The sequence below is a fragment of the Gekko japonicus genome, unplaced genomic scaffold (genome assembly GCF_001447785.1).
Source record: "Gekko japonicus isolate JY-2015 unplaced genomic scaffold, Gekko_japonicus_V1.1 scaffold1643, whole genome shotgun sequence".
In the NCBI taxonomy this organism is placed as follows: domain Eukaryota; kingdom Metazoa; phylum Chordata; class Lepidosauria; order Squamata; family Gekkonidae; genus Gekko; species Gekko japonicus.
In genome coordinates, this window is record NW_015169827.1 from 232,193 (window position 1) to 253,062 (window position 20,870).

At 41.1% G+C, this 20,870-nt stretch overlaps 1 protein-coding gene across 5 annotated transcripts in view; it reads left to right on the plus strand.

The window, feature by feature from the left end:
- The window catches only part of PFKFB4 (6-phosphofructo-2-kinase/fructose-2,6-biphosphatase 4), an 85,562-nt gene that overhangs the window by 28,812 nt on the left and 35,880 nt on the right, over positions 1-20,870 (plus strand). For all 5 annotated transcript variants that reach the window (XM_015417264.1, XM_015417259.1, XM_015417262.1 and 2 more), the window contains exons 2-4: positions 17,618-17,734; positions 19,166-19,262; positions 19,697-19,763. In XM_015417264.1, coding sequence (XP_015272750.1) covers positions 17,618-17,734; positions 19,166-19,262; positions 19,697-19,763 — 281 coding nt within the window. The remainder of the gene's footprint in view (positions 1-17,617; positions 17,735-19,165; positions 19,263-19,696; positions 19,764-20,870) is intronic.

The following is a 20,870-nucleotide window of genomic DNA, read 5'->3' on the forward strand; positions in this document are numbered from 1 at the left end:
TCAGCAGGATCCTGACACGGAACTGGTCCGGGGTGGTGGTGGTGGAAGCGATTACCTCTTGAGTGCCCTGTATCGCTAGCACAGTATTACCAGCATTTACATTTGCAATTGGAATGGAGTTTTTAAAAAATGGGAATGCAATGCACCTTATAAGTGCTATTAATTGGTATGTTGGTAGTGAAATCTCTGTGCTACCTTTGTTTGCTATACCTGGAGGGAAGTAGGTATCAAACAATTGAGAATGTGGGAAGCAGCCTGAGAAGGAGCTATCACCTTTGTACCCCTTTGCGGCAGGATTTCAGTGTTTCCTGGTAGTCAGTGCCGTTAGGTGTGTGGACAGGTAGGGGCCAATATAAAGTCCACCTCTCTGTGTGTGTGCACATAAAAGAGCTGTTTGACTGGGTAGCATCACACTGTCATCCACTTAAAAATGTATACTGCAAAGATGCTTTCCCCCCAGTAGTTCCCTTTGAAACTTATGACCCTCTTTCTCTTTTTTCTGTGTTATCCTGACCTGGTCTGGTAAATCAGCCTTGAAAAGCATGTGGTCTAATGTGTAACAGACATCACCAGTATCACAACACCAATCATGTTCTTCCACAGGTCACCTCTTTGTCTGTTCTCTTTCTGAATGAATGCAATGCCTTTTTAAGACAAGGTTTTGTTCTCTCAGAATGCTTTCTAGGAATCGTCATGAACATTTGCGTGTAAGAATCTGCAGCAATAGATAATGAAGATTCCTGCATTTACTTCACAGTATGGAATAGTAAACTGATTGGCCTTCATCTGGATAACCGAAGCTGCATAGTGGGCCAATACACAAAGTGGGGAGCTCTACCTTCTTAGCACCTTCCTTAAATATGAAGAAAGCTTGGTAAATTGAAGAACCATTACAGAACTGATTTGATGAGGTCTGAAAATACACCAGAATGTAGAGAGGAGCTGAACATTACTTTAAAGGGGAAAAAATGAAAGTCAGGGATCAGCCTTCTCAAGTAACTGAGAGAAGGTGGGGGTGGGTGGTTTTTTTAATGAAATGGTAGTTTCCAGATTGTCCCCCACTCCAATTATTTGCATCTCTGACCTTGTGTGCTACACATTTGCAAGGAGATATCTCTGTCTGTCTGTCTAGGCATATCTGCTACTTCAAATCAGTTTCCAGTATATTGTGAGATTGTAAAATTTACCCCCCTCACTTTGATCCTAAGCAGTATGAGCAAAGTGTGTAACTTTCTCACGTCCACCCTCCCAGTGAGGACTTCTTTGCTTCCCAAAATTGTGCTCCTGTGGGTCTGGGTACCTGAAGGAACTGTATGGGGAGCAAATTAGAAGTATGCAGCAGGTGTCCAGAGTCAGCAAAAATCTCTTTCTTCTCCTCTGCCCAACAAAATAACAAGTTAGGATCCGAACCGCTGTGTTTGTGGCAGCAGAGGTCAGTGTCTTTTCACAACAGCCAAAGCCTGTTTCAAACATCTGTCATCTCAGTACTAAAATCAGTATTTTTTTGAGCTTTTGTTAAGCCCTAAGTGCTTTTCTAGAGTCCCTTGGACTGCAAGGAGATCAGATCAGTCAATCCTAAAAGAAATCAACCCTGGAAGGCCAGATACTGAAGTTGAAGCTCAAATGTTTTGGCCACCAAATGAGGAGCACTCACTGGAGAAGACCCTGATGCTGGGAAAGATTGAAGGTCAAAGCAGAAGGGGCAAAGGATGAGATGGTTAGACAGTGTCATCGATACAACGAACATGAAGTTGAGCAAACACTGGAGGAAGGCGGAAGACAGGCGGGCCTGGTGTGATGTGGTCCATGGGGTCGCGAAGAGTCAGACTTGACTGTGCGACTGAACAACAAGTGCTTTTCTCTTAGCAAAAAGAAAACTGTAAGCTGTACTTTGGGGGTGTGCACGTAACAGTGTCTACAGCGAATAGGTTGTTGAACTACTTCCCTGTGTGTTTTGTTAAAAAAAAGTGCAATCAGGATGCCTTTTTATTCCAGAGTTTATTCCATATTGGATTGTGGCCACTAGGTGATATATCGATTCAATTTTTAAAAATTACATTAAAAAAATCAAAGTTTTGAAACTATGCATGGTATATTTTCTTCTATTTATTTGTTTATGTATTTATTTATTTTTATCAATCCAATTTTTACCACGCCCTCAGGGCAGTTTACATAAAAACCCTGATAAATTACATTAAAACATAAATTACAATTAAAACAGTTCTAAAACCATCTAATCCACCTAACTTTTTCTTTAACCACCATGTGATCTTAATCTATGAGACCATGTAAAATATTTCAAAATAACAATATAGTTTAAAATAATTAACCAATTTAACTTATTCTGATTTTGAAGTGGGATTCCTTAATTTTTACTTATTATAACTTTGTAAACTGCTGTCAGTATTTTCACAGTTCTTACTGAGCTAAATATCGATTCAATTTTTAAAAATTACTTATTAAAAAAAATCAAAGTTTTGAAACTATGCATGGTATATTTTCTTCTATTTATTTATTTATTTTTATCAATCAAATTTCTACCCTGCCCTCAGGGCAGTTTACATAAAAACCCTGATAAATTACATTAAAACATAAATTACAATTAAAACAGTTCTAAAACCATCTAATCCACCTAACTTTTTCTTTAACCACCATGTGATCTTAATCTATGAGACCATGTAAAATATTTCAAAATAACAATATAGTTTAAAATAATTAACCAATTTAACTTATTCTGATTTTGAAGTGGGATTCCTTAATTTTTACTTATTATAACTTTGTAAACTGCTGTCAGTATTTTCACAGTTCTTACTGAGCTAAAGGAAAGTGTCTCAGGCACATGGTAGAAATTTTAGTGATGTTCAAAAATAAAATTGAGGGGGCAGCTTAGGCTCCAATGATCTGCCTTCATACCTATAAAATTTGGTGTATTTACCTGAAATGGACAACTGATAAGCGCTTCTATGAGGTGCAAAAGTTTTGTACCTGGCCGGAACTAACTTGAATATAATTGGCTCAAAACCAAAGCTACTTTTGAAGTTAATCTTTTAAATTGTTTCCAGATCTATGCGGTTTGTAGTGAGTTCATTACAGCAACCTTTATAGAATTCTGATCACTGCTTAGTGGTGTTTTGATGGCATTTATTTTTGTTACAGTGCCCCCCCCCCAAGAACTAAAGTTCAGCGTGCTACACCCCTCCCCCTGGTTATTTATTTAGCATTTTTAGTGTGTTTTTGGGATAAGATGTGGCACAGCCCTGAAAGGTTTTCCTAAAACTACTATGTAATGGACTCAAGGCCCTGACCTGGATAGCCCAGGATAGCCCGATCTCATCAGATCTTGGAAGCTAAGCAGGGTCGGCTCTGGCTAGTATTTGGATGGGAGACCTCCAAGGAGTACCAGGGTTGTGATGCGGAGACAAGCAGTGGCAAACCACCTCTGGATGTCTCTTGCCTTGAAAACCCTATGGGGTCACCGTAAGTCAGCTGTGACTTGATGGCAAAAATAAAAGAGAAAAAAGAGTGGACTCAAGTAGGGTTGCCTACTGCCAGGAAAAAAATGCGGTCCCCTTTAATAGAGGCTTCATGCCACGAAATGTTTAACTGTCCATTTCCAAACAAGTTTCTATTAAAGGGACAGGGCATTTCCTCTCCAGTCCTGTTGACATCTCGACCCATAGTGCACTTCAAGGTACCCAAGCAAAAGCCATTAATTAAAAAGGTTTGTTCCATAAGTGCATTTTCAGTGCTAATGTCTGGCCAAACCAGTCTTTCACTTGCAGCTGTCTTGGCATCTATAAAGGTCTTCTTTGGAACTGAAGAACTTCTATGAATGTACACTTCCAGGGTGGTTTTTTTTTTGGGGGGGGGCGTTCCTTCCTTCTGGGCTGTGGTTGAAATATACTGTTAGTATATATGGGTAAGTTTTCTTTCTGAACAATGTGCTGCAATGGGGTTTACTCCTTTCCTGGGAGTAAGCCCCATTGAATAAAATGGAACTGACTTCTGAGTAGATGTGCTTAGGCTTGCTCCCTGTATCTACTGTAACTTTTAGCAAAAACTTTTTAACAAAAAGAACGTACAGCTTTCGCCACTCTGTTTCTGCCTACATCTGCAATATGTGCATAATAAAAGCAACTTGTTTTACAGTTTTTTTGTAAGAATTTCTGAGATAATGTATTCAGGTGGGTAGCCGTGTTGGTCTGAAGCAACAGAACAAAGTTTGAGTCCAGTGGCACCTTTAAGACCAACAAAGTTTTATTGTGGGTTTGCATTTGTTTGCACGCACACTTCTTCAGATACATACACAATGTATGTGATTTCTGCCTCCTAGAATCTTTTCCTGGGAGAACACAAAACAATCTCACTTCTCTAGCCTCTCTTCAAGAGGTTGAGTTCTGCTGTGAGCAAGAAAGAAGGGATCAGAGGCACAGGAATGCACTTACATGTAGATGGCTGGAGTTAATAAGAAGCTAATGACTTTGCAGTTTATGAAGCTGTGAAATACTAGCATTTTATTGTCCTCCGTGCTGTTTTCTCTCCTTCTTGTCCCACAGAACTCCGTGAACTTTGAAATGTTGCTGTAAATACTGCTGTTGGCACAGGGTCACAGTCCCGGGTGTATTAATCTGGAGAGGGGTTATAGCAGTTTAGCAACTCCGCACTGATTAGTATTCTGATGTCGTAACTCTACCACAGGTTATGAAAAGTGTGATTGTATGTGCTGGAGGGAAGGCTAGGGCAGATATAACATAACAGTGCTCTGTAACTAGGGTTAAGCCATCTGAAGAAGATGGCCAGGATCACAGGGTACCTTCCCCAGCCTCTGTCCTCTTGTATGCAAATTCCCCCTTCCTACTTTATTCTTGTGCTACATCTTGCTCAGTGTTATTCTTGGTTAACAAAAACCAAGTGTCATCTCTGAGAAAGAGGCAGTCTTCTCAGCTTCAAGCAATTTTACGTTGGAATACAAGACTTGATTGATTGCTAGAATTAATTGAACTATGAAGTGATAAATCTGTTATTGTATCCATGTATTAGGTACTTTGCTTATGGCAGTTTTCATCCGATGTGTGATGTCTAGACAATGTGCTGTTAATAAATATACTTTGGCACACCTTTTCTTTGTCAGCAACATAAATTTTCATACATTGTGTACAGCATTCTAAACTTTACTTGAACAGAGTAGTAAGAATTTATTTATTTATTGAATTTGTACCCCGTCCTCCCTGCAAAGCAATCTCAGGGCGGCTTACATTGGTTAAAACATAAATAACAGTTAAGATCCACATAAAATCATCTAAAATAATTCAGTTATAAATAATTCGTAGTTTTTAAAATGCTGAAAATGTTTAATTAGTTACTTAAGATGGCAAACTGTAAGGGTGCATAAAAGATGATCTTAGTAATATGGGTGGTGGCGCAGGCTAGGTGTCAAGGTCAAGAGCCAGAACTCTATACTTAAGGTTGTTGTTGGTAATAGTGGTGGCGGCTCCTTAGTTGAAGGCCTGGTGGAAGAGCTCCATCTTGCAGGCCCTGCAGAACTGTAAAAGATCCCTCAGGGCCCTGATCTCTTCCGGGAGCTCATTCCACCAGTATGGAACTAGCCCTGAAAAGGCCCTGGCCCTGGTAATAGCAAACCTGGCATCCTTGGGACCCGGGAGGGTCAGTCGATTTTTGAGACCCCAGACATAGTGTTCTCTGGGGTATGTATGGGGAAAGGCGGTCCCTCTGGTATGTTGGGCCCTGGCCATATAGGGCTTTAAAGGTAAGAACCAGCACCTTGAAGTGAAATCGGTATGCTATTGGCAGCCAGTGCAATGTCCTTAGAACAGGCTGGATGTGCTCCCACCTGGGGAGGCCCATCAGCAGCCTGGCTGCAGCATTGGGAAAAGCACTGCCCCTTGAGGCACTCCACAGACCAGTGGGTGCCTCCTGGACTGCTGTTCCCCTAGTGCCACCCTTTGTCCCCGACCTTAGAGAAAGTAAGCGAGCCATTGGAAAGCAAGCCCCTAAATTCCTATGTCGGCGAGGCAGTGGGTCAGTAACTGATGGTCAACTATGTCGAACGCTGCCGACAGGTCCAACAACAGCACTTCCAATCTGCCCCGATCCAGATGCCTTCGGAGGTTGTCTGTGAGGGCGACCAGTGCTGTCTCCGTCCTGTGACCAGGGCAAAAACCATACTGGGAGGGGTCTAGGATGGAAGCATCATCCAGAAAGCTCTGTAGCTGAATCACCACTCTCTATTATTTTGCCCAGATAGGGCAAATTGGAAACTGGTCGATAGTTGGCCAATTCAGCCAGATCCAAAGATGGTTTTTTCAGGAGAGGGTGAACATAAGAACATAAGAGACGCCAGTGTTGGATCAGGCCAAAGGCCTATCCAGTCCAACACTCTGTGTCACACAGTGGCCAGAAATATGCAATAAGAAGGTCCACCAGTGGAACCAGGACATTAGAAACCCTCCCACTGTGGACCCGCCCCCCCCCAGCACCAAGAAAACAGAGCATCACTTGCCCCAGGGCCCCTATCTATACCTTGTCGCTAATAGCCACTGATGGACCTCTGCTCCATATGGGTGGACTGCTGCTTCCTTGAGAACCCCAGGGGACTGTCCCTCTATAAGGGACTGGTTGATAATCTCCCTCAAGGTGTTTGGAACCTCTCGCGGCCAGCTTTAATTAGCCACAACGGGCATGGATCAAGGTAGCATGTAGTAGGGCAAACAACTAGGAGCAATCTGTCAACTTCTTCTAGGCTGAGCAGGCTGAAATGTTCCAAAACTGGAATCAAAGATTGCAAAAAAGCTTGCAAATGCCTCGCAGCTTATGTCCAATTCCCTAGCATTTTGGTTGCCTGGTGGGAAAACATTTATAGACCAAATTATTCTAAATAATTGGGCTGGGCATGAGCTTGCGGATGCAATCATAGCTGCATAGTACTCTCTCTTCATGGCTTTGACTGCCATCTCATAGGATCTCATAAACATCCTATAAGATGTTCTTGTAGCTTCGTCTCAAGCGTGTTGCCTCCATCTCTCCAGCCATCCCGGTCCACTGTTACCCCCACTGCAAAGATCAAATTGAGTGTGTGCCCAACCCAGTGAGTGGGGGTCATTACATATTGGGAGAGTCCTAGTGCCACCATGGACGACACCAGGTCCGTTGCCTGAGTAGAGGTCGCATCATCAGCATGGATATTGAACTCACCCAGGATTATCAGTCTAGGATGTTCCAATGCCCAACCTGATACAGCCTCCATCAGGGACAGCAGACTGTTGGCCAGCACGTTAGGTGCTCGGTACACCAGCCAAATTGCCAAACTCTCCCCGGCCTCCCACACCAGGCCAGCACACTCAATGCCCATGATCTTTGGTGGTGGTAGCGCCCTGAAGGAGTAAGCCTCCTGGATGAATAGAGCCACTCCTCCCCCCATGCCCTAGTTTGCGATTGGAGAAGGATCGAGAACCTGGGGGGGGCAAGTTGGGAGAGAGCTACTGTCTCTCCTTCCCGCACCCAGGTCTCGGTCATGCACGCCAGGTCTACATTCTGCTCTTGCAGAAAGTCCCAAAGGAACATGGTCTTATTGTTTATAGACCTGGTGTTACACAACGCCAACGTCGGAGGGGGGTTAAATCATCCTGGCCCTGCTGCCAACATCCCTTGGGATGGGACGCAGGCTGGAAGGGGGCTGAGCTATTCTGCGTATCCGCCCCCTTCTCTTAAGCTTGCTGTATTTGTGATTCAGTCTGATAGAATTACCATTTAGTTGATTCTCCCTATTGTATATTGTTCATTATTTAAAATTTTTGTTTTTTCTCAGATGATCTGATGAGTAAAAACCTATAAAATACAGTTCAGTTGTATAAACAATTGTCTAGCACTGATCATCTTAACATCTACCACTTGGTTAATATATTATCCCCACTGCTGGACCTCCTGATGGACCTCCCGGCCCCACTACTGGACCTCCTGATGGCACCTGGTATTTTTGGCCACTGTGTGACAGAGTGTTGGACTGGATGGGCATTTGGCCTGATCCAACATTGGCTTCTCTTATGTTCTTATTTCAGAGATGTCTGTCAAAGATTATGTTTAGAACAATTTTAGAGGCCCTCTTTATTTGTACAAGGTATTTACTCTCTAGCACTCTAGTATTTACTTCTCTTCATCAAACAGAGGAGATTAATTTCAGACTTTGGTTTCACTCTGTCATAAATGTGACATGACACATTTTGGATTGTATACATGTAATGGACTGTGGGCCTTTACACATGTTTTCCTGAAAAAAGATTGTGTGAAAAAGGATCCATGTGCTGAAAATGTACCTCTCTGAGTCTTTTTTGCTGCCTGTATTGTGGACTTTAATTTTTTTCTGTCAGTTTCATCTGAAGGGCTTTCAAGAGTAGTAAAGGATGTATGATATAATCTACTGTATTTTTTTAATTTGAAGAGTGCAGCAGTATGGGAATATAACTTGCAAGTGAAATGCACTGATACCAGTGTTGTGAAGTAGACTCTGTAATGTTCATATTTGGATGTGCCTGCACAGAGATCTTAGATAGATTGGTGCAATACTTACAGGAACAAAACAGTCAGTGACAACAAAACAGGTAGTGATGACACGGTGGCATGCAAAAAACCAGAAGGAACTGAGTTCTGTGCACTCAGTCGTAAACTGTGGGTTAAGAGAGTGAACAGAGGACTGGGGATAAGATTTGACTCCAGCATTCAGTTTTGATGCCTCCATTTCCTCTAAGTAAGCAATCTTTCAGAATATAAATGGTGACATTCAGTCATTTTGTACTATGTTTGGTATGTTCAGGATCTAGAAATCTTATGTCTATGTAAAGATGAGTGGTACTTCACCATATATCTGAGTCCTTTTTCACAGTATTTCCAATTCATGTCTCTGAATTTGACTACCCTGTATTGTGTATCTGAAGTTCTTGATAAAAAGATGAAACAGGATGTTCAGTAAATAATAAAAATATTTGGATTTTTTGGAACAAAAGTTACATTTGAACACAATTTGGCAAATAAGGGAACAAGAATGTTAAATTCACAGACCATTTTATTAGCTTACCTGTCCACACATACGTTGGCCAGTCAACTCTGATTTTAAAAGAGGAAGAAACCCCAAATTTAATATAGATTTTCTGTCTGATCACCTGGAGACAGTTCTTATCTTGCTACGCATGCTTAAGTGGTTTGAAATGCTAAAATTGAAGTAAATAAGAATCTCACATGGGTGTTCTCTGATTAGAGATTCTGCTTTAGTTTGACTTGTACTGTTTGATGTTTTTGGTATGGCTGTCTGGATAATATGCATAAAAACATAGCACATCTGAAAATGATGTGCAAGTATTTATTCCCCTTGAAGATACACTTTCTAGTCACAATTTGGCAGTTCTGGTTTATGCAGGTGCTTCTTCAACAGAGGTTTTCACCAAGGTATAACACATAGTGTATAATTGGGGAAATTAAGGGTTTGTGTTCTCTATTTCAGTTTGCCCTTTCACTTAGCTTCTGTGATAGGGAAGGATTTATTACCTATTGCCTAGATGTACATGCCCAGAAAAATTCTCAGGGGATTTCTGGTTGCTCAAAACCCTACTCTTGCATGTATACACTGAATGTTTTGGGTTTGGCACATTGTAGAACACAGCTGATATACCAAAAGCCCTTTTAAATTCAATTGATGATCAAGTTGGTCTCTCCCAACATGTAAAGATGAGTGTTAATTCACTCAGTCTAACAATCAGTTGAACTTAAAAGGTCTTTTGGCACATCAGCTGCCTTCTACAATATGCCAAATCCAACACACTGTGTATACATTTCTGATACATAGATCATGATCCAATGGAACTATATATGTATATGAGAATCTCACATGGGATTTCTCTTACTTCAATACAGCAGCTACATGTAGAACTAATTTTTAAAAACAAACAGCACTTTGAGTCCACATATGGAATTTCTATTTTTGTATGTGTGTTGCTTAGATGATGGTCATATTTTGCTGTGTTTCAAGGAATAGTAGATGGACAATACAATTACCTTATTTGGAACTTTGTACTGTAATATTGGTTGTTTTAGATTTTCTGGGATGTATGGCCATGGTCTTGGCATTGTAGGACCTGATGTTTCACCAGCAGCTGTGACTGGCATCTTCAGAGGTATAACACAGAAAGATGGAGTACTCTCTATGTCAAGGTGAGAAGAAAAATGGTAGGCAGGTAATTTATATCTACTCCGGAAGGTGGGGTAGGGCTGAGTCACTATCTTGTAGGAGTTCCCCAGGCTATGACATGCTAATGGAGGAGCTTTCCTGAGGAGGTTCTTTTGCATAAGGATTGGCTGTTGAAATTCTAATCTTATCTGTAGTGCTATTGTAAGATGTAGAGCATTTTGTGTTTTTCAGGACAGGAAACCATGCTCTATTTATTTTTTAACTCTCTTCTTTCCTGTTGAAATTGTGTTTATGTTTATGAATTTTAATGGCTTCCCTGTGAAATCTGATATGGTAATAGGATGTGTTGTCCAGCCTTTCAGTGTCTTGGAATAAGATACTATGTCCTGTTTGAGTTAGGCTATGTTCAGCCACTGCTGATTGTTCAGGTTGGCCCAGTCTGCAGTGTCTCTTTTATTCTTGTATGAATGCCATGCTTTGTGGTCCCGATGTAAACCTGTCCACAACTGCATGGTATGCAGTATACTCCTGCAGAAGTAATGTTGGAATAACTGCAGCACTTTATTCATGGAGAAGGGTTAAGAACAGCTTAACCATTGTCATTCATCTCTGATAGGTCTGTATTAATTTGGGAAATTAACTGTTGGATTTTAATCTGTCCTGTGTCAAATGTGGATTTTAAATTTGCTTCTTCTTTTTTTCTTCCACCATGCCCTTTTCTGTTCCAGGGATGGTTCTGCACTGTGGAGCGCATTCCTCTGTCACCAAGTACTTCCACTCCATGCAAGTGACTCTCAAGGAGCAAAAAGTACCCAGCACAAGAGGAATGTGCAGTGTAGCAAGGGACTGTCCCTGCAATGTACAGAGTATAGCACAAGTGGAAGCAAAGTTTTGGATTCAAACCATGATTTTTTTCCCGGCCATCTGGGCTGCTTAACCAGAACAGCCCAGTGTGTATTCTGTGGACAAGTTATTTCATGGTTACGCATGTTTCAGTTTTCTTCGCAATTAGAGTAGCAGGTGGAAATATGAGAGCAGTAGGGAGAATCTTCAGTTTCAGGTGAAAACTGCCCCCTCCACCTTCACAATAAAGTCTGCATTTTGATGTAGATGTTTGTCATTCCAGAAACACCCATGCATTGTTTTAGGAAAATGATAGGCATAAACCATGTGGATAATTATTCTGTTTTGAAATGTTTTAATTAAATAAGGCCTTCTACTTAACGTGAGACCTACAGAGCCAAACAAAGCCTCTAGCCCTGCATGTGGCCTGCCAAGTGCTTAAGAAACTCCTGGGTTTTTTGGTTTGCTGTTTTTTGGGCTGATGAGCTGTGTTTGGCTCGAGTCACATGGCAAGTTGTGCAGGCCTCAGTCATGTGAGGAAATAACAGAGCTCCATGTGGTTAATGTAGAATATATTAAGTTTCCGCACTGCACCATACCATGTCTTTTTGCACTCTCCCCTGCCCAGCCTTCTTGAGATTTGTCAATGATTCTTGGGTTTATTTGCTTTTTCCTACAACCGTGTTCTGTTTTTCTTGTCAAAAACAGATGTGAATGATCGTAGAGATCAGATGATGGTTTAAGTGTAACATTGCTACTGATTATTGGTGATTAAAGCCCAAGAAGTCACAAGCTTCCAGAGTCTGGAAGAGCCTGCATTATACACTAATCAATATGGGGAGGGGAGCATAGGCAATGCACAAGCCTGTGCCTTTCTCAAGGTCTCTCCCAGGAGACAGCATTGGAGAGAAATAAAGTTCAGACTGGGAGTTGGCAGTGCTTGTACTGTTCATGCTTTGCCTAGTTATATTGCAAGAATGGCCATTCAGTGGTCTGATTTTGTAATATTTTTTGGCGTTCTTTTAAGATAGATTGCACGCTGAAATAGTCTAACTGTACTTTCCATTGCATGATCGAAATATACAGTTTTTAAACAATCTGACAGAATTTAAAACAAAATACTGATCTTGTGGGGACAGTGTGATGTTAGCAGTTTTCTCCTCGTGCCGTTCCTGGGTGTCCTCCTTCCCTAGGAACAGTGTGTCTGGTTGGAGCAAAAATTTCAGCAGAAATTACCACGGCATCCCGCCAAATAATGCTTAGCATTTTCTGATAAAATGATAAGAAGAGTGTGTTGTGCAATATTTCATACTGTTTCTGAAATACACATTGAGATGTGGATGCAGTATTGCATAAAGTTTGTTTTGTAATTGTTAATGATCTTATAAGTAGGTTACATGCTTCTTTGGTAATGGACTTGTTAACCTGATTAGAGACGACCATGTTGGCTTGAGGTGGTTGATTCAGGGTTACCCTGAATCAGCAACTCTTGTTTCCAGTTTCCCTTATCATTCTTTTATGATTCTCTTGGAACACTGTGTGCTTGCTTTGAATTCTAAATTCCACTCATCTCTGTAGGACCAAGGTAATGATACCACACCAGCAGTATTGTTTACACCAGCAAGGGCAAATAGGTGGCCTCTGAAACCAGTTTCTGTAAAAAGTAGTTCTTGTTAGAATCGTATTATCATTAATTACCAACACAATTTTTTAACTTTTGTGATTTTTGAAGCCACATATCAGTATTCTATGATTATGTTTTGCTTCTATAGGATCGGTGTTTCTGGCTGAAATAATTATAGAGCATTTTCAACTGAGCTTATTTTTGAAGTTTGGTGTATTAGGGGTGATCTACATGTAACAAAACATTAAACAGCCTTAAAGACTAAAAACATTTATTCTGGCATTGGTTTTCATCAGTCTGAGCTCACATCAGGTGCATAGAGTGTCCACTGAAAACAGCTTAATTCATGGTTAGAGTTCAAGTAACAGGAGGGGGTGGAGCAGAGAGAAGTTACAAGAACCAGGTAAAACAGTCCATTCAGAGTAGGTGAAGATTACTCCCAGCTATTGGATAGAACAAAGTGGGATTAACGTAAAATTTAATTGTGGAAAATACAGTGTGAGACATGTTAAGAAATAAATAAGAAGCAACTATTGTGGCTGTTTGTACAGTCAGACAGGCCCTGAATTAACATTTGTAAAGAGTGCGGCCATGCTGAGACATCAGCACCCTTAGTGAGTGAAGAAACCCAGTCCTTATTCAAGGCGGGGTAGGGGATAGTGTTAAACTTCTAGATGAATTCTAATTCAGCACTTACATATATAATAACGCATGTAACAAAACCCTAGGGGCTGCTTCTTCTAGGACAGGGGTCCCTAACCTGAGCCTGTGAGAGCTTTTGAAATTTCGGAACACTTAGTGGACACCACTGCAAAATGGCTGCTGGGGCCAGTCATAAGACATTGGAAGATCGCAAGCCGAGCATCCTCCTTACCATGGAAGAAGCTGTTTCTGACTTGGTCCTCCCTGGCCCCGGTCACACGGGAGGATTTGCCCCGCGAAATGAATGAGTTGAGGGCACATCAAACGGGCGCGATCATACCGCAACATCTGGGAAGCATCATGCACCCATCCCCGATCTGTCCCTTCAGCCCGAAAACGCACATTGAAAAGGTACAGGCAACAGAGCACTACCTTCTGGATGATGCGTGGCAACTCCAGGCATCTGATCGGGGAAGCGCTGGTAGCCCGTCGCAGCCAGCGCCATTCCCTGTCCCACGCATGCGCACAAACGCGCAAGATCCATTTTGCTGCACTATGTCTGATCACTTGCCGAAGGCCGGAGCATGGAGCCACGGGGGTGCGTTGGATTGCGCTACCGTGGTTCTTTTTACTCTGGCTCTAATTTGCCTCCCTTCAGCGGCGCAGTATCCTGCTTGTATGACCAGGACCCCCGAAGACACAAAAGTGCTGCTTTCTGGGTTCTTCTGGGGCAGTTCATGCTCCAGTGTGTTGGAGGAAAAGTAATACTGGTGCTCTGCTTTGGGAAAGAAATACATTGTCAGGCACTATAGTGCTCATGAACACAATGCTGAGTATTGCTGTTCTAGGCAATGGTGATTTTTAATTGCTGAGAGGTTGTTGAGACTAGAGCAGGTACTTAAACATTCTCCCTTCCATTGCTTTTGAACTGCTGCCTCCTGGATTCCCCCAGTCTTCAGACTATTCCAGTGAGTTTCAAGACCCAGTACTTCCCCAAATATACCAATGGTAAATAGGCATCTGCTATATTGTTGCAGAGAGAATATGGAAGCCAGATTCAGACATGGAGGCTTTCGGCATGCACTGTGATTCTGAGTGTACACTGCTCATGCAGGTTTTTCACAGTTTACGCAGTTGATTATTCCTTTGGATGACACAACATTTGACAATAAAATGAATTAATGAACTATTTGAGAACTGCTTATTGTGCAAATAAGCTCCAAATTAGTGGGCTTCCATGTGCAAATTAAACAGAAAGCTGTATTTTAAAATCCTGTGTTTAGCATAAAGGTACTTCATTGTGATATGTCAAATATACTTGAATCAGTATTGGTTTATCAGTAAGTAGGGGAAATTTTCTGGAAAAATGTCAAGGTGTAAGTTAAATAAGTTTAATATAGAATCTCATGGGACTATTTGTAAGTTTCTCAACAGATAATATTAGGTTTATTTGTCAGTTATGAATTTCAAGCCCCAGAGGTTGGTGTTTGCTGCTGAATCTTGGGATGTAGCTGCAGGGTTGTATATTGCTTTATTGCCAATTCCCAAAAATACGAGGTCCCAAGCGACTGTTGTGGTGATTTGTACAGTCAGACAGGCCCTGAAAATATTACAGCATAGAGGCTAAGAACTGTAGGCCTCAGAGGACTACTTCTTGGCCTTTGGCCTCTGGCGTGTGAGGTTCCACAAGGCTCTCTCTTGTTCCAATTCTGTTTAGCTAGAAGCATGAAATTTTTTGTAAAGGTTTTTTGAGGTTTGGTGCCATTGCTTGTGGTGACACTGTTCAGCTCTGTCTCCCCTTTCTGTTGAATTTGGGAGGTAGTGGAAGGTTCTAGACGAGGAAGCATTCGGAAGAATCAGGTTAGCAGCTTGGGAATTCTTCTGGTGCGCTGGTGGGTGCCCTGATAATAATCATACCCGGGAGATCCCCTTTTGCAGTTTGGGGTATTATTAGGAAAGTGGCTGAAAATAAAACAGCCAACATTATAACGCCATTGTATAGATCTTTGGTGCGGCCTGTTTTTGGAATACTGTGTGCAGTTCTGGTTACCATAGCAGAAATACCAGGTTCGCAACATGGAGGTAAACTGTGGCAAGCCATTGTATAGATCTTTGGTGCGGCCTGATTTTGGAATACTGTGTGCCGTTCTGGTTACCATAGCGGAAATACCAGGTTCACAACATGGAGGTAAACTGTGGCCAACCACTTCTGAATGTCTGTTCCCTTGAAAACCCCACAGGATCACCATAAGTCAGATGTGACTTGATGGCAAAATAAAGGGGGGGGGGGCATGATAGAGGATTATAAAATTATGCATGGCATGGAGAGAGTTGAGAAAGAGAAATTTTTCTCCCTCTCCCCAAATACTAGAACTTGAGGGTATTCAATGAAGCCGATGGGCAGTAGATTCAGGACAGACTATACTTCTTTAAACAACAAGCAATTAAAATGTGGAATTCGCTGCCAGAGGATTTAGTGATGGTCAGAAGCATAGATGGTTTTAAAAGGGGAAAAAACTGATCGATGGAGGATAGGTCTGTCAGTGGCTACTCGCCGTGGTTACCAAAGGGTACCTCCACATTCAGAAGCAGTCAACTTCTGAATCCCAGAGCCAGGAGGCAACATCAGGGGAAGGCCTTGGACTCTATGCCCAGTTATTGGACTTCCAAAGTAACTGGTTGGCCGCTGTGTGAGACAGGATGCTGGTCTAGATGGACTACCGCTCTGATCCAGCGGGGCTGTTCTTATGACTAGGTGATTTCCACCTGTTTTTCCCCATCACACTGCATAATCCACTTGGCCCACCACACTGTTCCTGAGAGTCTTTTTCTGCCCAGGAGCAGAATTTCAGACATTTATGTGATCTGTAATTGTGTGTGTGTGTGGGGGGGGGTGGAGTCCCTGCTCTGCAGCCTTCTCTTTTCCTTGAGCAGGTTTTCTGGAGAAGCAGCATAGAAATTTTTCTAAACACAGTTTTTTCTCAATAAATACTGGCAGTACTTAGGATTCAACCCAGGATTTTCCCCTGTCTTCAGACTTTGGAACTCTTAAGCTTACTTGACTTCATCTTTTTAGCTTCTGATATTTGAAGGCTCTTTTTCTGGTGTTTGTTCAGGAACCGAATGAATTGAGATTCTCCAATATTTCATTTCCCCCCCTACCTGCTGAATCTTTATTTAACAAAATCTAGTAATTTTATATGTTCTTAACAGTCTTGGGTCAAAGTTTTCTTCTCCATTGAGGTATAGATATTTTGAAAAATAAAAAAGTGACTTTTGGCAAGCTGCTGTCTCTTCTCTTCCACCCCATCTGCAATGTTTCCTTACCTTTCCCCTTATACTTTTATCCTTCCTCTGTTTGTCACAGGCCACTTGTATGGGTAACATTGCCCTAATGTATGGGGCTATTGCAAAGCTTACTATGAAATACTGAAAACTTGAAATGAGCTTCACAAGTAAAAAGTAAAGGTAAAGGTTCCCTTGCTCAAAAGCCAGTCGAATCCGTCTCTAGGGTTGCGGTGCTCATCTCCGTTTCAAAGCCGAAGAGCCAGCGCTGTCCGAAGACATTTTCGTGGTCATGTGGCCGGCATGACTAAACACCAAGGCACACGGAACGCTGTTACCTTCCCACCGAAGTGGTACCTATTTATCTACTTGCAATTTCTTGCTTTCAAACTGCTAGGTTGGCAGGCACAAAGGGAAATAAATTTTCCAAGTGGAAGCAAAAAAAGAAGATGTACTTTGTTAACATTAACAGAATAATATCCAGGAGCATTCAGTGGCTGTCATTTATATTTTACGGAAAGGTTGTCAAGCAGCTGTCAGAGAGATGCTTTTTCAGGAATCATGTGTATCCTGCCCTAGGGCAGGTGGTGGGATTAGATAACCTTATGAAAGTTATGCACCTCCAAAGTTATGACTGTTTGAAAACTTAAACAATATGATTTAAGGAGGAGCATTTCTTTTGTTACAAAGATGCTGAATTGAGAATATTTCTGAAGAATGTCTTCAGAATAAGAATGAACACCTACAAATAGATACGTTGAGCCTTAAATATCTCCTTAACGACGCTGATGTTGTAACGTAAAGTCTTGTTTAAACCACTCCGTCAAATTGGTCAGGATTATTGTAAGGAAAGGGTAAAAGCAGCAAAAGTAGAAAATTGAATTGGAGAAACAGTATCTATACGTCCAGCCTGGAAAATCAAAGTTGTTTCCTAAAGGGGCTCTGCAAATTTCAATTTAAGTTTCATGTTAAGTTTTGGTTGGCATGAATACTAACTACAAGGTTTTTTTCCTCTGCTTTTTTTGTAGTATGTATGACCAATTGTCCTACGCTAATTGTTATGGTTGGCCTCCCGGCAAGAGGGAAAACTTACATCTCGAAAAAATTGACACGCTACTTGAATTGGATTGGAGTGCCTACAAAAGGTGACTGATATTTCTTATGGTAAACATATGGAAGAAGGGTACAGGCGTCGATTTTGTTCCCATGTAACAGTATAATCAAGGATAACTATGTAAAATATGGTTAGAAGAACTATATCTCTGTTTCATTTTTACTGCTGTGTTCTTCCAGAAAGGTGACATGTAGGTATTTTTCCCTTACAAAAACATGTGAGATGAGTTGTGGCTGAGAGGGATAGTTACTGGCTCAAAATCATCCAGCGAGCTTTATTAGTGAGCAGGGATTTGAACCAGTGTCTCCTCGTCTTGGTCCAGCACTTTAAGCAATACATTATATCGGCTCACCACAGATTTTTGCCCGTTTTAAAACTAGTTTCTTTCCCTCCTGTATCTGACATTAGTTTGTGTGTGAGCACATCCTCTTATACTTAGCAGGATACAGCCAGGTGAAATCCCAAGAGTTCAGGATAAGGATAAGTTTTGCCACTGTGTCAGGAATGGCTCTGGAAAGGAGGGGTCTAGCCTTGTTGCAATAAGTGTTTGGTGCAGCTTTCAATAGTAGCATGGTTCATATTGTAATAATGGAAAGAAGGTGAAATAACTATTGTTTTTCACACAGTTATATATACATATGAATACATATGTATAACAGGTTTTGAAAAAGCTAATACATTTTTGTGTTTGTGCACAAACATATACATTCATGTAAAGAAGCAGCCTATAACACGCAAAACTAGCCAAGCACAAACAGAAGAAAACTTCTTTTAACTGCTTCATGCTGATTTCAGTAGTTGGTGCTGATTTCAGTAATTGGTGCAGTTGTTATGGCAGCCTTCCATAAAGTTGCTGATATTAAATCTTCTCACTGCTATTGGAGCTGTTCCATCCAGATATTGTTCCAGCATTACTGGAATGGCTTCAAGCAGTTTTGAACCTCATGGAATGCTTTAGGATGGATTTGAGTCCTTCTGGTGTGTGTGGGTGTGTATACATGGAGAATTTGAACCACTTTGTATTTTTGAATAGTTCCGTATTGTGTAATTTGTGTTATATTATAATAATAAAAGTTAAAGCAATTGTGTAATGTGGCTTTATGTATTGTATGTATGTGGCTTTATGTATTGTATGGCTCATGTATTCCAGACCAAAATAGAGGCTGGTGCATTTAAACACTTTGATTTAAGAACTTTCACAGAGATTTTAATTGAACCACTATGAGAATCATGTCTAGGTTTCAGAATCTGCATGTGTGACGTTTCCATAAGGAGCAGATATTGGAGGTTGGGAATTGGACAGCCTGAGTACCCTAAACTATGAAAATGGGACTATGCCACACTTCTGGCATTGTCTACAGATGACAAACTTAGGAGTATGGATGATCACAGCTAAAAGGGACACAATGGGCCAAATAAAAAGTGGACTCTACCTGATTTTCTTTGTCAATTTCCTAAACAGAGTTTAATGTTGGCCAGTATCGCCGAGACCTGGTAAAAACGTACAAGTCCTTTGAGTTTTTCCTGCCAGACAATGAAGAAGGCCTGAAAATCCGAAAGTGAGTTTGTTTTTCCCTTTCCCTTGGCAATGTTTGAACCTAAGAACATTCTGATTTTTTTTTCCATTAGGAGCAGCTGTTAGTTCTTGTTCCGTGTTTTTAGCTAGTTCTTGTTTTCAGTGGATTAGAAAATAAGGCAACTTCCTCAGAGCAATAATTCATCACTTTTGAAAACTGCATTCTTTCCTAATATAAGATCCTTCACAAGAAAGAATACAGTGATCAAAATCTTGATTTTGTCATTCCAGCTATATATTATGAAACACTCTTAAGCTATTTCTGCATTTGTGGAGTCGGATTCTTAGATATCTTTGTAAGATATCTGGATTCCTGAAGGCTATGTTGTGCTTTTAAGCATGTTAGGAACAAAATAACTATCTATATTTAACATCATATTGTATTAAAGAATATAACTGCTGCACTTTCTCTTTAAGAACGTGTGCCTTAGCAGCACTGAATGATGTTCATCGATATCTCAGTGAAGAAAAAGGACATGTGGCAGTAAGTTCCTTCCCCCTCCCCCTTGCTTTGCTGAAAAAAGTAAATTTTAAACCACTCACTGAGTACATAGCAGCCTGGAGGGCAAGTACACTGTAAAATCTTGGCTCTAAATCCTGATTCGATAGCTGAAGCTGTTCATTACATTCAGTGGTGTTATTACAAAATAATGTTGCAACACTGGCCATTAAGTGGGAGTATCTTCAGCTGAGACTAGTCTGCAACTTCCAGATCCTGTCTGTTATTTCTTAAGTTTGCAAGAAATGCTCCTTTTAGTCCTTAGAGGTCTTACATGGAGTTATGGGGCAATAATATTCAAACAAATGACTCTTTTGCCACTGTTAAGTAACAGCGGATGTGTGTTGTACTCTCAAGCTTCATTTATGCATGCAGGAGAATAAAGTGACCGAGCCTGGAGATTAAGTTAGAATGGACTGCGTTAGTTCAGACCATAGGTAGTGGATTGCAGCTTTGAATGTTCATTTGCTTCAATAGAGATCTAGCGCCACAGGGAGAAAGGCTGTAACCTCTATTTGCTTGTTCTGTTTCTGTTTTCAAGGAGTTTTAAGCATAGGGGAGCTTTCCATGTGGTGATTAACTAACTACCTGCAGACCATTCTACCACTTCAGATCTGTCACCATATTCCCCTGTATGTGTCAATCCAGATCTTATAGTTTGACGACATGCTTAAGAATTCTGTCTGAGAGTAAGGGGAAAGAGCTGTTGGGGAAGCCGTGTCTCACCCTCCCCCCCCTTTTTTGTAAATTCTGTTTTGGAACTAAGATCTGTTTTGAAACACTATATTCAACAGCCAGTGCTATAAACTTTTTTTGTTCTTAAGCTCCTTGCTTTCCAGTGAGGCATGCCTGCAGCTTTCTGTGATTATTTTTTTAGGAATAGAAAACAGTGATAACTAAGAAATTAATAGTTTTACTCTTATGTTGATGGCTACTCTGTGCTGCTGGTTCATGTATTTTAACTTTTGCAGTTGTCTCTGTTTTCTAGCTTGTAAACTTTTGCTTTTGTTGAGAAAGCTTTCAGAAAAGTGCTCTGTTACTTCTCCTTTTCTGTATTTTCAAACAAGGGCAAGAGTGGTTACATTTACTAAA